At 37.2% G+C, this 13,043-nt stretch overlaps 1 protein-coding gene across 3 annotated transcripts in view; it reads right to left on the bottom strand.

Annotated features, from left to right (window-relative positions):
* KNDC1 (kinase non-catalytic C-lobe domain containing 1) overlaps nt 1–13,043 on the bottom strand; it is a 68,617-nt gene that overhangs the window by 24,412 nt on the left and 31,162 nt on the right. For all 3 annotated transcript variants that reach the window (XM_057402268.1, XM_057402266.1, XM_057402267.1), the window contains 3 exons: nt 6,562–6,676; nt 2,085–2,156; nt 1,921–1,982 (listed from right to left, as the gene is read on the bottom strand). In XM_057402268.1, the coding sequence (XP_057258251.1) occupies nt 1,921–1,982; nt 2,085–2,156; nt 6,562–6,676 (249 nt within the window). The remainder of the gene's footprint in view (nt 1–1,920; nt 1,983–2,084; nt 2,157–6,561; nt 6,677–13,043) is intronic.

The following is a 13,043-nucleotide window of genomic DNA, read 5'->3' as shown; positions in this document are numbered from 1 at the left end:
TGGAACTGTTGGAACAAGTCCAGAGAAGGGCCACGAGGATGATCAGGGGACTGGAGTACCTCCCATATGAAGACAGGCTGAGGAAGTTGGGGCTGTTCAGCCTGGAGAAGAGAAGGCTGCATGGAGACCTCATAGCAGCCTTCCAGTATCTGAAGGGGGCCTATAGGGATGCTGGGGAGGGACTCTTCAGGAGGCATTGTAATGACAGGACAAGGGGTAACGGGTTCAAACTTAAACAGGGCAAGTTTAGATTGGATATAAGGAGGAAGTTCTTTACTGTAAGGGTGGTGAGGCACTGGAATGGGTTGTCCAAGGAAGCTGTGAATGCTCCATCCCTGGTGGTGCTCAAGGCCAGTTTGGATAAAGCCTTGGGTGACACCGTTTAGTGTGAGGCATCCCTCCTTGTGGCAGGGGTTTGGAACTAGATGATCTTCTATGGTATTCTATGATTCTATAAGAATTAGAATTTTCAGACAGAGCCAGATTTAGCCTCCTTAATGCTTAGTTTACATATATTAGCATGTACTACAAATGCAATTTTGACAAAGTTAAAGCACCATGCTTCTTCACATTGCCTCTGAAAGATTAAAAATGACAGAAACCTAAGCACAGTACTGAATAATGTGGTCCCATAGAACAATATTTTCTAGCACTTTTTTGACCAAAGTGAACAGCAGTGAACACAATATAAGAAAGAAGTTCACTATAGTGAAAATAACCTGTGAACCAGTTGAACTGTTGAACAAAAGCTACTAGTAGATACAAAACCACCTGAGGTAGGAGAAAGTAGCTCCACCAAACAAACAAAAAAAATAATTCTTCCCCTTCAACTCAGAATTCCAAGAGATCAACGGAATCACAATGCTAACCTATATTTATTTATTTAGGAAAAAACAGGTCAGCTTATTCTATATATAATGTTGCAGATAAACAAGTCAAGAAATTACTTTTCTAAAGAAAAAGAATAAAGCATAAAGCCTTCAGAGTTATAAATTCTTACTGTGTGGTAAAACTGCTGTATTAGATTTCAGCTAAGCTTTTTTAAGCTTCTGAAGCCTCTGAAAAACCCGCATGTTGGATCACAGCCGTTTAGGAAGAAAAACTAATTTTAAATAAGATATATAAACATTTTCTAGCTACAGATAATTTTACAGAAAGTCAATTGCTGTCTTTAGTAGATTTTTTTATAAGTTTTTTTTTCTAATTCATGACTACAGTGTCTAATTCTAAAGAACTCATGGACACAAGGTACTTATTAGGTAACATTTTTTCTTGTTACATTATAGAAAGGTACCATGAATTATTTTTTCCTAACTGCTAAGATCACTGTAGTACAGCTTGCTATTCAGACGCAGTTGCAGTGGAAACACATACTGACCTGCTATTTATTAGCATATTTATCATCCCTGCTCCAAGAGCTCCTTATGGATTATATCTATAGCAAAAAGCTCTAGGAAAATAGTATTGGTAAAAGACTATAATTCATAGTGTTCCCATAGTAAAAATATGCTGATAGTAATATTTTACCCAGTCTTCCAAATAAGCTAAATGCTTGGGCTTTAGCCTAGACAGTGTAAAATGCTAATCTTAGCATGACCTCCAGAGGGTGAAAACATGACTTCAAAATCTGTCTTATTGCTAACAAACTAAAAATTATTAAGTCTTATGGAAAACTATGGATTAACAGATTATTGGCAGTTACTCCAACAGTTTTGGAATGCATAATTATTTTTCAGAAGCAACTAATTTTATGGCAGATCAATATACAAAACCCCACAGATAACTGAGAAATATAGGGGGAAATGAGAAATATTATCAGAATCGTAGAAGAGGTTAGCTTTCTTCCTCAAGCACCAGAAGGATGCAACTGTCCTTTGATAAAATGCAATGCATAGCAACCTACATAACCTACCACATTACCTTCTCAGTATCTGCATACTCTTCTTCAATTTCAGGAGCTAAGTAAAATATATCACATGATTCTAAATGAGAAAAGAAACAAAAAACAAAAAGTAAGATGTTTGCTTTCTTCTCCACTCAGCCCCAAAAGAAATAAAAGCAGAGCACACAATGTATTAGTTTACCATTAGCTTTTGGAGCAGCAAAGAGGATACTTCCATGGCAGTCAATAAGCACGGAGTCCAAACATAACACCACTGCAAAACAAGGGCAAGGCATAATAAATATCTGTCTTGTAACTATTTGACAATAATACAAATAAATAATTTAAAAAATAATTTGTAGTGTCAGCAATCACCCTATGATAAATGATGCTTTAAATAACACTAATGCTAGAACAGACACCACCCAATAAAGAAACAATAGATGTGTTATCACCCAAAGCAATTCCTGCAGAACAGAAAAGAAAGTAAAAATGGGATCACAATAAATAAAAGGGCTTAGAACACCAGAAGCTTATTCTCTTTATAGCCAGCATTGAAAAGGAAGGCCAAGAAAGGAACAAAACAGAAAAAGGAATACAACAGCTACATGTATGCTAGTTTTCTCACAAGGCACCAATAAAGACAGTCCATTTATCTTATGCTTTTAATCTCTCCTTTCTTCCATTCCCCAACCCCACCAAATGCAGGGTCATTATCTGGAAACAGTTGTGACATATGTGAGCAGATGCAGAACACCTCAAGGTGGGATAGGATAGGGAGTCCAGCTTTGCACAAATAGTTATAATTGCACATACTGAAGAAGCGTTACATAGACTGCTATTTGCAAGGCCCTGAAATTTTCCACAGTTAGGAAAGAAATAACTGACTTCTAAAACTATTTTAAATTATCTGAGGTCCTCAAGAACTTAACATTACGGTCATGAAATTGTGTTATATAATTTCAGTGACGAAAAACTTGTACGACTACATTTACCTGTTTTATGTCTTCAAAGCACACTGTAATTTAACATGTTTCAACATAATAAGCTGACTGGCTAGCAATGTAGTCCTGCCTTTGTAGACTACCATCTAATACATTGTTTTCATATAAATGTAGTAGAATAGATTCTTTCATTAACTTAGGTTAACCATTAAAATTATTACCTATTAAATAATATATTGATGAAGCTTAAGAGTAAAATATATTTTTATTAAATAATAAATTGAAGACACCTAAGAAAATTAAAATAACAAAGAAAGGAAATAATTCTTTTGCTTTTGTAGTTATCTGTATACAATACATCTAAAGCCACTAAATTGCTCACAATGCTTAATGTAAATACAGGCTTGCCTACTACCTTCAATAATATTTAAGCTGGACCTGAAGTATGTGTTTTGAAAAGCAAAGCTTCTCCAAACAGAAACCTTTACAAGTTATTTGGGAAAATGGATGACCCGAGGAATTACAGACCAGTCAGTCTCACTTCTGTGCCTGGCAAAATCTTGAAGCAGATTCTCCTGGAAGGCATGCTGAGGCACATGAAAATCAACAAGGTGCTTGGTGACAGCCAGCATGGCTTCACTAAGGGCAAATTCTGCCTGACCAATTTGGCAGCCTTCTATGATGGGGCTACAGAACTGATGGACAGAGGTAGAGCAGCTGATGTCATCTACCTGGACTTGTGTAAACCATTCGACACTGACCCACACAACATCCTTGTCTCTAAATTGGAGACACATCAATTTGATGGATGGACCACTCGGTGGATAAAGAACTGGCTGGATGGCCACACACAAAGAGTTGTGGTCAATGGCTCAATGTCCAGGTGGAGACCAGTAACGAGTGGTGTCCCTCAGGGATCGGTGTTGGGACCAGTCTTGTTCAACATCTTTGTTGCTGACATGGACAGGGGGATTGAGTGAGCCCTCAGCAAGTTTGCCAACGACACCAAGCTGTGTGGTTCGGTTGATAGGCTGGAGGGAAGGAATGCCATCCAGAGGGACCTTGACACACTTGTGAGGTGGGCTGATGCCAACCTCATGAAGTTTAACCATGCCAAGTGCAAGGTCCTACACCTGGGTCAGAGCAATCCCAGGCACAGCTGCAGGTTGGGCAGAGAAGAGATTCAGAGCAGCCCTGAGGAGAAGGACTTGGGGGTGTTGGTTGATGAGAAAATGAACATGAGCCAGCAGTGTGCGCTTGCAGCCCAGAAAGCCAACCGTATCCTGGGCTGCATCAAAAGGAGCGTGACCAGCAGGTCGAAGGAGGTGATCCTGCCCCTCTACTCTGCTCTTGTGAGACCTCACCTCGAATATTGTGTGCAGTTCTGGTGTCCTCAATATAAAAAGGTCATGGAACTGTTGGAACCAGAGGAGGGCCACGAGGATGATCAGGGACTGGAGCACCTCCCGTATGAAGACAGGCTGAGGAAGTTGGGGCTGTTCAGCCTGGAGAAGAGAAGGCTGCGTGGAGACCTCATAGCAGCCCTCAAGTATCTGAAGGGGGGGCTATAAGATGCTGGGGAGGGACTCTTCATTAGGGACTGTAGTGATAGGACAAGGGGTAATGGGTTAAAACTTAAACAGGGGAAGTTTAGATTGGATGTAAGGAGGAAATTCTTTCCTGTTAGGGTGGTGAGGCACTGGAATAGGTTGCCCAGGGAGGTTGTGAATGCTCCATTCCTGGCAGTGTTGAAGACCAGGTTGGACAAGGCCTTGGGTGATATGGTTTAGTGTGAGGTATCCCTGCCCACGGCAGGGGGGTTGGAACTTGATGATCTTCAGGTCCTTTCCAACCCTAACTATTCTATGATTCTATAATTGTATTTTTGCAGAGGCAGCTCCTCTGAGAGCCTTCTGTCTTTGTTTCTCAAGAGTTATGCCTTTGGCCCTGAATCTGCAGCAGTTCATGCTTACCAAGTCTAAATTACAGTGCAACATGAGAATTCTCATCTAGGTTCATAAAAGTGCCTATGAGCAACATGTAGGCTACATCTTCTGTGAAGAGGAAAGGAAATACATTAAGTCTCAGTAGAGGGTATAAATCCTCCTGCAACTTTTGTAGCAGGACTGAATTAAAAAAATACATGGAGAAGGGTATATTTTCTTACCCAGCTCTTTCCTGCTTAGGATAATGAAAAAAGTGCAATCAAGGAAGGATTTTTAGGAAAAGGCTGTTTATGTGAACAAATCATAAATAATCCAGCTTGTACCACATTTCATACATTTAACTATGACTCATCAGCTACCAATCTTACTCTACCAGTGTTAAAGCAAAAGATATTTTAACAAATATCCTTTTATATGATATCAGCTTCACCTTTAATTAGTTAATATTATTCAAAAGGAATGGTGAAAACACTTTATGGGTGTATGTGGGGCACAGAAGTAGTGACACCACTGTAAGTCATTCCACAATGCACAATTACTCTCAAAACAGGCAGAGAATCCTCTAGCACAAATGCTCTAATTCTGAAAACAATATTCAGATTTGAGGTAGTTTTATTTGTCAAATGTGGAATTTATGTAAGGTGCCTTCCATTTAGTGGTTTGTATCATTATGTTCACTTTTATAGACTAGATAAGGTGCAGATCACAACTCAGTCTTTTGCATTTTGAAGACTTGCATATTCTGGGCACATGTAAGTATGGTAACAGAGGCTGGCTAGGCATATTAAATTAGAATCTGAGTCATTATGTGCAATTATTTGAAACCTTCACAAACACTAGCATCATGCTATAAGGCTGAAATAATCCTTCTGTTGCAAGGTATGTAAATGCTTAATTTTAAGGCTAACATTGTGTAAAGTGCTCAGAAATCTCCATTTATGGCCAATTTCCTTTTTAACAGTTTTATATCACACAAAATAAAACAGCTGAAGCTGAAAACCAAAGGGATGCAGTAAGTTTTCTGTGCCTCACTATCCAATTGCTTATATTCAGTCATAGACTTCAAGCTCATCCTTGCCCAAACCATCAATAGTAGGCTTTTTAAATCAAGAAAAAGAAAAGGCAGGAGGTGGCAGTGAGAACCTCTGGTCTGTTTATCAGAACAGCTACAGACTGATTATTAGCACAAGCTAAACCAACATTCAGAATGCCTGTAGAAATTTAGGATGATCTTCTCCCAAGTTACAAACAACACACTCCAATTCTCCCAAAGGACAGTTCCCCATTGCTCTCTCTGAAGTTGACTTCTGATAATTCTCCTACATACTGAAGCATAGGGAATGTCGAAGGAGTAATGTCATGTCAAGACCCTGGGTGCTTTAAACTAATGAAGCCCTGTATTATCAAAAATAAATCAGGAAGCATTTGTCACAAAGGAATCCAGGCAAGAGAGGAAGTTTTACATTTACATATACAGCACTAATTTCTTCCTGCTTTCAACTTACAAGTCCCAAGTGCTTAGCAGTCACAGTACAGTTTCTCCATCCCTGAAATGCCTGAACACAAAATCTATTTCACAGCTTGAAGTCATAATGATTTGTTTCCCCATCAAAAGAATAAAGAGAAGACATTCCTCTATATAAGGAAGATAACTCCAAATTGAGTAAAAACTCTAACCCACAATTTAAGAGAATGACATTAGAAACATTGCTTATTAATTTTTCTGTACACAAAAAATACACTAAACATGAAAAACTAAGCAAATATTTTAACATAATTAAGACTATACCTGGATAATCTCCACAAGTCTGCAGAGTACATAAACACTCATGACATAATGCCCAGAGTTCATAGTCTTTCAGGGGTTTACCATACCAGGACAACAGGATTTTTAGAGAGATGCACTGAAATAAAAGGAGTGAGGATGCAGCAAGTTATTAAAAATTATCACAAATAAAGTTTACCGATCCAATGAAAAAGCAAATCTTAATATACAACACACTCACCTAAAAAGCATTGAGGTATTTATTGCACTTACCAGTAATGATCTAATAATACTTCTTATTTAAAGTATTATATATATTAGTATTGTATGTTACTGAAAGTATTATATATATATACTACTTCTTATTGAAAAAGCATTGCACAGTTACCTAGCTGTAGGGATGAACCAGTAGTTCCTTAAACATGTAACAAAAGTGGAATCCAAATGAAATTTCAGACAGAATAAGTCTTTCAGGAAAAATTAGCTGTTTGTAAGCTCTTTCTTGTCATACTAAGGAAAGACTCTCAGGATGTTAAAGATGACAATTAATTAGAGATGACACCTAGACTTAAAAACATAAAAATCCAAGTGACCACCACCAACAAAAAATTCCACATTCGAACCCTGATCTACCCTGACAGTTTCATTACAGGTCTTACCTTAAAGATCTCATCAACATTTGTTGCTCTTCTGTGAAAGATGTTAACTATGTTGAAAGAATTAATGACTGGTTTATTTGAAGTCCAAGCATGTTGTTCTGCTTTTAATCACTGGCTGCTCAATTTGTAGCAACAGAATTTGTTTTTCTGGCTACCAATTTAGCTTTTCATACCTGGCATAATATACTTATGTAACAGATCCTGCTCCAGGGAAACTCACTGTTCTTCAGAGAATCAATTTTTCAATTTCTTTTTTGGGAACGTGAATATAAGAATTTGAACTTGATAGTATGGTACAGACACCTTCCCAATCAAGCTGTGTTAATGAAGAGCTTATTGCTATTAGGGGCTCTTGGCATCAGTTGGACCTTACGATCTCCACCAACCAAAGGAACAGTAAAAGATCCACAGTAGGCAGAAACATCTGGGTTAGAACCAACACATCCAACTATTTTTTAAAACAGCACCACACATTTTCTGTTGCGTATGCAGCCCAAAGATTGTAAACTATCTGTAAATGTCAACTTTTGGCCACAAGGGGGAAAAAACCTACTAGAAGCGACTTGGAATTAACTCTAGGGAAAAAAAAAAACACAAAACCACCAAAACCAACAAAACAAAAATGGAGCACAGGAGACAAAGAAAGATTAAAACCTCTGGACTGTTCTGTAGCTTTTACAGACACCTTTATATTCCAATCAATCTTGGCAAAATCTAAGCAGACTAAGGGACTCTCTCACACACAATGGTAGTTCATCATTACATTTGGCACATCAGTCTCTTCACTGCCATTTAATGCAGTCAATTTTCCATTATCCTGGCTATGAAACACCCATCAGGGAAGCACTATTTGGATTTTATTGTAAAATACATAATGAACAGACTACTGCATTAACTTTCAAGATTGACAAACAGAAATAGCTTCTTTGTGATCTGTGGGGAGGAGAAAAAGAACCACATTTCTGCAGCTGAAACTTTTCTGGTACTTCTTACCAGAAGACCTTTTCAAGGAACATAATACTCCAGGCTCATACTGTTTAAATATCCCTTGAGGGTGATCCAGATAAACTATAATTTTTAACAAGATGTGCAAAACACACCTTTTGATTTACTTGAAATGTTTTAGATTCTGCCTACCTCCAACTTACATAAAAATTAGTTTGGTGTTTTTATTCTCCTACTCTCCATTGTGGCACATCACAAAAATTAGTAACTTCAGCATAGACAGATTTGAAGTCAAGTAATATGGTTAAGCTTCATTCTCAAATTTTCCTATCACCAGCATCCTGGCATGCAAAATTCTTTCATCAATGTGCTCCTTCATTATATCTAGACAGGTAAGCTCTTGAACTGTCTGATAAAAAGACACCAATCCCACAGCAGGAAGGAAAAGGGCAGACAGTCAGAAGAATTAGTCTAGAGAATAATCAAGATAAAGCTTATACTTGATTGATTACTATCCCTGACCAGTGCTGCATTCCCCGCTCCACAGCACCCTAGTTCTCATGTGCAAGTGTCTGCTCACAGACACTCTACAATGAAAGAAAGAGAAAAATTTTCAAATTCATGCTGCACAGCTGACATGAGAGAAATCAAAACCAGAAATTCTACAGGCTGACTTGAACATTACAAAGGTTTTGGGATTCGGGAATGTTTTTGTAATAAGTACACACCACTGCCACATATGTTCTTGAAAGAGAATACCACCTCTTGAAGTTTATGTTCCTAGAGGCTCTAAAAGGTGCAGCAGAGAAAGATGGACTTCCTCTATTCCATATACAAATCACCTCTCACTTCAGGACAAGGTGATGAATGGCTAGCTAGGGGGAAGAACCACCTCTCATTAAACTGGAGACTGAAGTTAGTTGTATGGCAGAAAGCTGAAAGGCATTTCCCATCACTTCTGGGATGATACCCAAGCTCTCTAGAGGAAGAAAGAAATGATAGAAAGAAATTTAAGCACAGCAGAAAAGTGGGAACAAGCCCTAGGAGGAGCAGCAAAAGTTTATGATAAGAAAAAAGGAAGTGTCAATGACAGATAATAAAATAGAAGATGAAAAAGCACCAGAAAAAGTCTGTTTCAGAAGAAAAAAATGATGCAGGAAAAGCAAATCTTTGCAGAAGTGAGAATCACTGCCATCCACAGGATGGCCAAATTAACCTGAGTCAGGAAAAAAAAAGAATGTAGTTACAGGTTGGTGAACTTTATTTAAATGTATACCCTCATTGTTTCCCTCTGGCAAGCATCCTAAAGAAGAATGAGCTTCAAACATTAATATTGCTAGCTAGCTGTTTCTCCTGTGATACTAATAGTTAACTGCATTGGCATTAACTCTTATTATAATTCAAGTCTCTTCCAAACTTGACCATACCAAAAGATTATATTCATTCTTGAAAATGAAACAAAATGCAAAACCAACCAAAAACCCCAAACTAAAAAAATCCACAGTCCCCTCCCCAAAAACAGCCAAACAAAAAACAACAAAAACAACAAAAAACCAAACCAAACCCAAAACCCGCACATAAAAATCTGAACCAAAAAACAACACAAGAAGGTAATTCTAGTGTTCTAATTATTGAAACTGGTCACCTTCCTACATCAGAAAGAGAATTCTGAAAGACTTCATCTGAAGACTGAGGGTTCAGACCTGCTGGGGATTTGTCCTAACACTTCATAAAAGTTAGAGGTGCGTGATAAGACACGTTTCATCATGCATTTACAGCTGTGATGAAAAATGTGTGCAGTCTGGTTAAAATAGTTTCCACAGGAAAAATGATACACTTTTCAACTTCAGGTTATGAGGCAGCTTTTATTTAAGCCTCAAACCTCAGAAGTATTTAACGCAGTGCACATTCAAATCCCGCTGAACCTCTTTATGTTCTGGTAAACACTTAAGTGTAAAATGTTCTTACTTAGGCATGCCTGATGTTTGGTTATGTTTGGTTTTTTTTCTACATGCAGTTCTCTGATGCACAGCTATTACTATTCCCTACAACTTCAAAAAAAACCTCTCAACCACCAAGAAAAAAAACCCACCCCAACAAAAAACCCCAACAAACTGAAACACTGGAAAACATATGATTAAATTTTTTCAGTCAAACACATGTAGCATGCATTACTCATTAACCATCTGTTCAGACATTTTAGCAAAGCAAGCTCAAGACAATTGTTCAGCATCCATAATGCCTCAAATCCACTTCATTTAAAGCATTAAAGTTGTCTTAATACTGACATTCAAACATTTATTAATATATTAGAACCAGTGGAATTGCAAAATAATAATAATAATATAATCCAGTGCCTCTTCCTGATTTTTTTTCTGTGTACTTAAACTGACCTTTACATAACAGAAATTTTATAACCCAGTTTTAAGTAAGAAAGTTTTTTTACAGCAGTTTTGACAATAAATTATGAAAAAGCCAAATGACATTATTGCCTATAGCTACAAACTGGTGACATTTTATTTTATGCCCAAAAGACCACTTTTTAAGCCTCACTTGTTTTGTTTGGGTTTTTTTTTGGTGGTGTTTTGTTGGTTTTTTTTTTTCCCCAACAAAAGTGGGGTTTAGTTCTTCAGATCATTTAACAATCTTTTATTTCATTGTGGGTACCAGAATTGTAAAATCAAAGTTTTTTAATAAAAGTTTTATATATTCAGACTATGACAATGCACTATATTCTAAGAAAATAATGCTGGCATGCTTTAAACAGCCAAAGCAAGCAAGATTTATCATTTTTCTTTTTTTAATAAATACTGTTCTGGGAATTGAAAACTTCTTTCTTTCAAGTGTTGTTTCCCCAGTGTTCAAGTGTCATTCTCTAGCTGCATGGCTTTTCACTTCTCTCATGCTTGATTGTACATGAATAACCAACAGAAAATAAATGTGTATATGCCAGGTTCCCATTAACCCTTCTCATGTAAAGGCCATAGCATTTGAATTACAGATAAACATTTAAAAGCATTAGAGATGAGACAACCTAATTGGAATGAAATTGGTTAGAGAAATAAAAGATCCCCACTCAAACTTGAAGTGAAAAATATTTATTTATGCATGCAAAACTATAAAAATTACTAGGAAAACCCTCACAAGATACATTGCAGTAGCCAGACAAGCAAGCAAGTACTTTTAGTAATGCTTACTAGCAGTAAAGCACACAACATTAAGAAGCAGTATTGGAGTATTAGAAAAATACTATCCACTGGAGAAGTATTGACAGGCAAGAAAAACTGTCTGTTCACCAGAGCAGACAAGGTTGATCTTCAACCGGATGGGACTGGTATTGCATTTCTCTAAAGAACAAGAAATATTTAAAGAGATGCTAGTGGTACTATTTCAAGAGCTCTATTTGCTGCAATCATGCTTATCTGTTATAGAAAAGGAGTGAAAGAGCAGCACTGTAAATCTGAAGGGTTTTTTATTTAGCCCAGAAGATAAAAATCACATTAGCTGGGGCTTCACACTTTTTGTGCCTTTGCAGTAAATGAAAAAAACTCTCAGACTGAAGTTATACCCTCTTAAAAACAAAACAAAACAAACAACCAAAAAACTCCCATATATTTTTAGGCATTTGGTAAAATTCTGGCACAGAGAAATGAAATGAAAGGTAACTTGAAAGAGACATTAGTTACATAAGGGATAGCACAGTATGGCTTTATTTTTGTAATTATCAGAAGGTAAGACAGAGGCAGAAACTGCTGTTTCAGAAGCCTGAGGAATTAGTTTTCCAAAAGAAGAAAAAGAAGCTGAAAACATTAACACCCCTCCCCTTTCCTGTAAGACAACTTATAATAGTCTGCCATACCTCACTTCTACCAAGAAGCCTACTTACTTAGACTGAAATTCTGTTCAATCTGAAAAAAACCACTTTATTTAAATTGATGATGCAGCAGTTGATGGGAATTTCAGAAGGATGGCAGAATAACCTGAAAACACATTCTTGTTCACTTTTCCATGTGCCAGTCTCTAGTGTGGCTGCAGGAAAAGGAAATGGGACATTTTTTACATCTTTTAAATCATGCAAGAATTTTAGAAAACTTTAATTCTGAGCAAGGTTATTTTCTCAAAAGTATCTTCATGTACCCAGACTTAAAATTGTTGTCCTGGTAATCCAGGAAGGACAGAGTACAGGTCTTATTTCAACAGATTTTTTGCTACCTAAAGAAGGACCCCTATCACTACACTCAATTTATGTTCCTAAGTGATGACAGTTTATACACCACACCTCTCTAGTTCACACAGAAGCTTAAGTAAGCCCACTTCCACCTCAAGGCGAGTGACTTAAGTATGGTACCTTTATTTCCTGCAATTAAACCCCCCCAAAACAACCAAACCAAACCAAACCACAAACACAAAACAAAACAAAAATCCAAACCAGCTGCAGTAGGGTTTTATAGTGGTGTGATAGCCATCTTCTCCATGACAAATGAACATGCAAGATAACTCCTAGATTTATAGAGTTTAGCATTAAAACATAAAAACTCAATTCAGAGAAAAGACTTGTACTTCAAATGACAGTTTTTTCTGTTGCTTGAATACTAAGACATATCTACATTTCTGTTTACTAATAAGCTTTCTCACAAGATGTCAGTGATTGAAATTACTATGATCCTTGTTAGAAACACAAGTACATCTACTAAATGAAGAGGCTCACGTAAATCCAGGGTAACAAGTGACATAGGAAAAGCAGAAGACTTGGGACTCTTCTGAATATGTTAGGCTGCATAGTGCAGAGCAGGAAGAGGGGAGAAAAGAAAAAGTGTCTACAGTACATGGATCTTTTCCCAGAGTCTGAAGAATGCACCTGCAGGATTTAAGAATTAAATAAAGGATTCAACATGCATACAG

This window comes from Pezoporus wallicus, unplaced genomic scaffold, assembly GCF_028554395.1.
Source record: "Pezoporus wallicus isolate ANWC-B61680 ecotype Strahan unplaced genomic scaffold, APGP_CSIRO_Pwel_v1 contig_6787, whole genome shotgun sequence".
In the NCBI taxonomy this organism is placed as follows: Eukaryota; Metazoa; Chordata; class Aves; order Psittaciformes; family Psittacidae; genus Pezoporus; species Pezoporus wallicus.
This window is presented reverse-complemented; position numbering and strand designations above follow the sequence as displayed.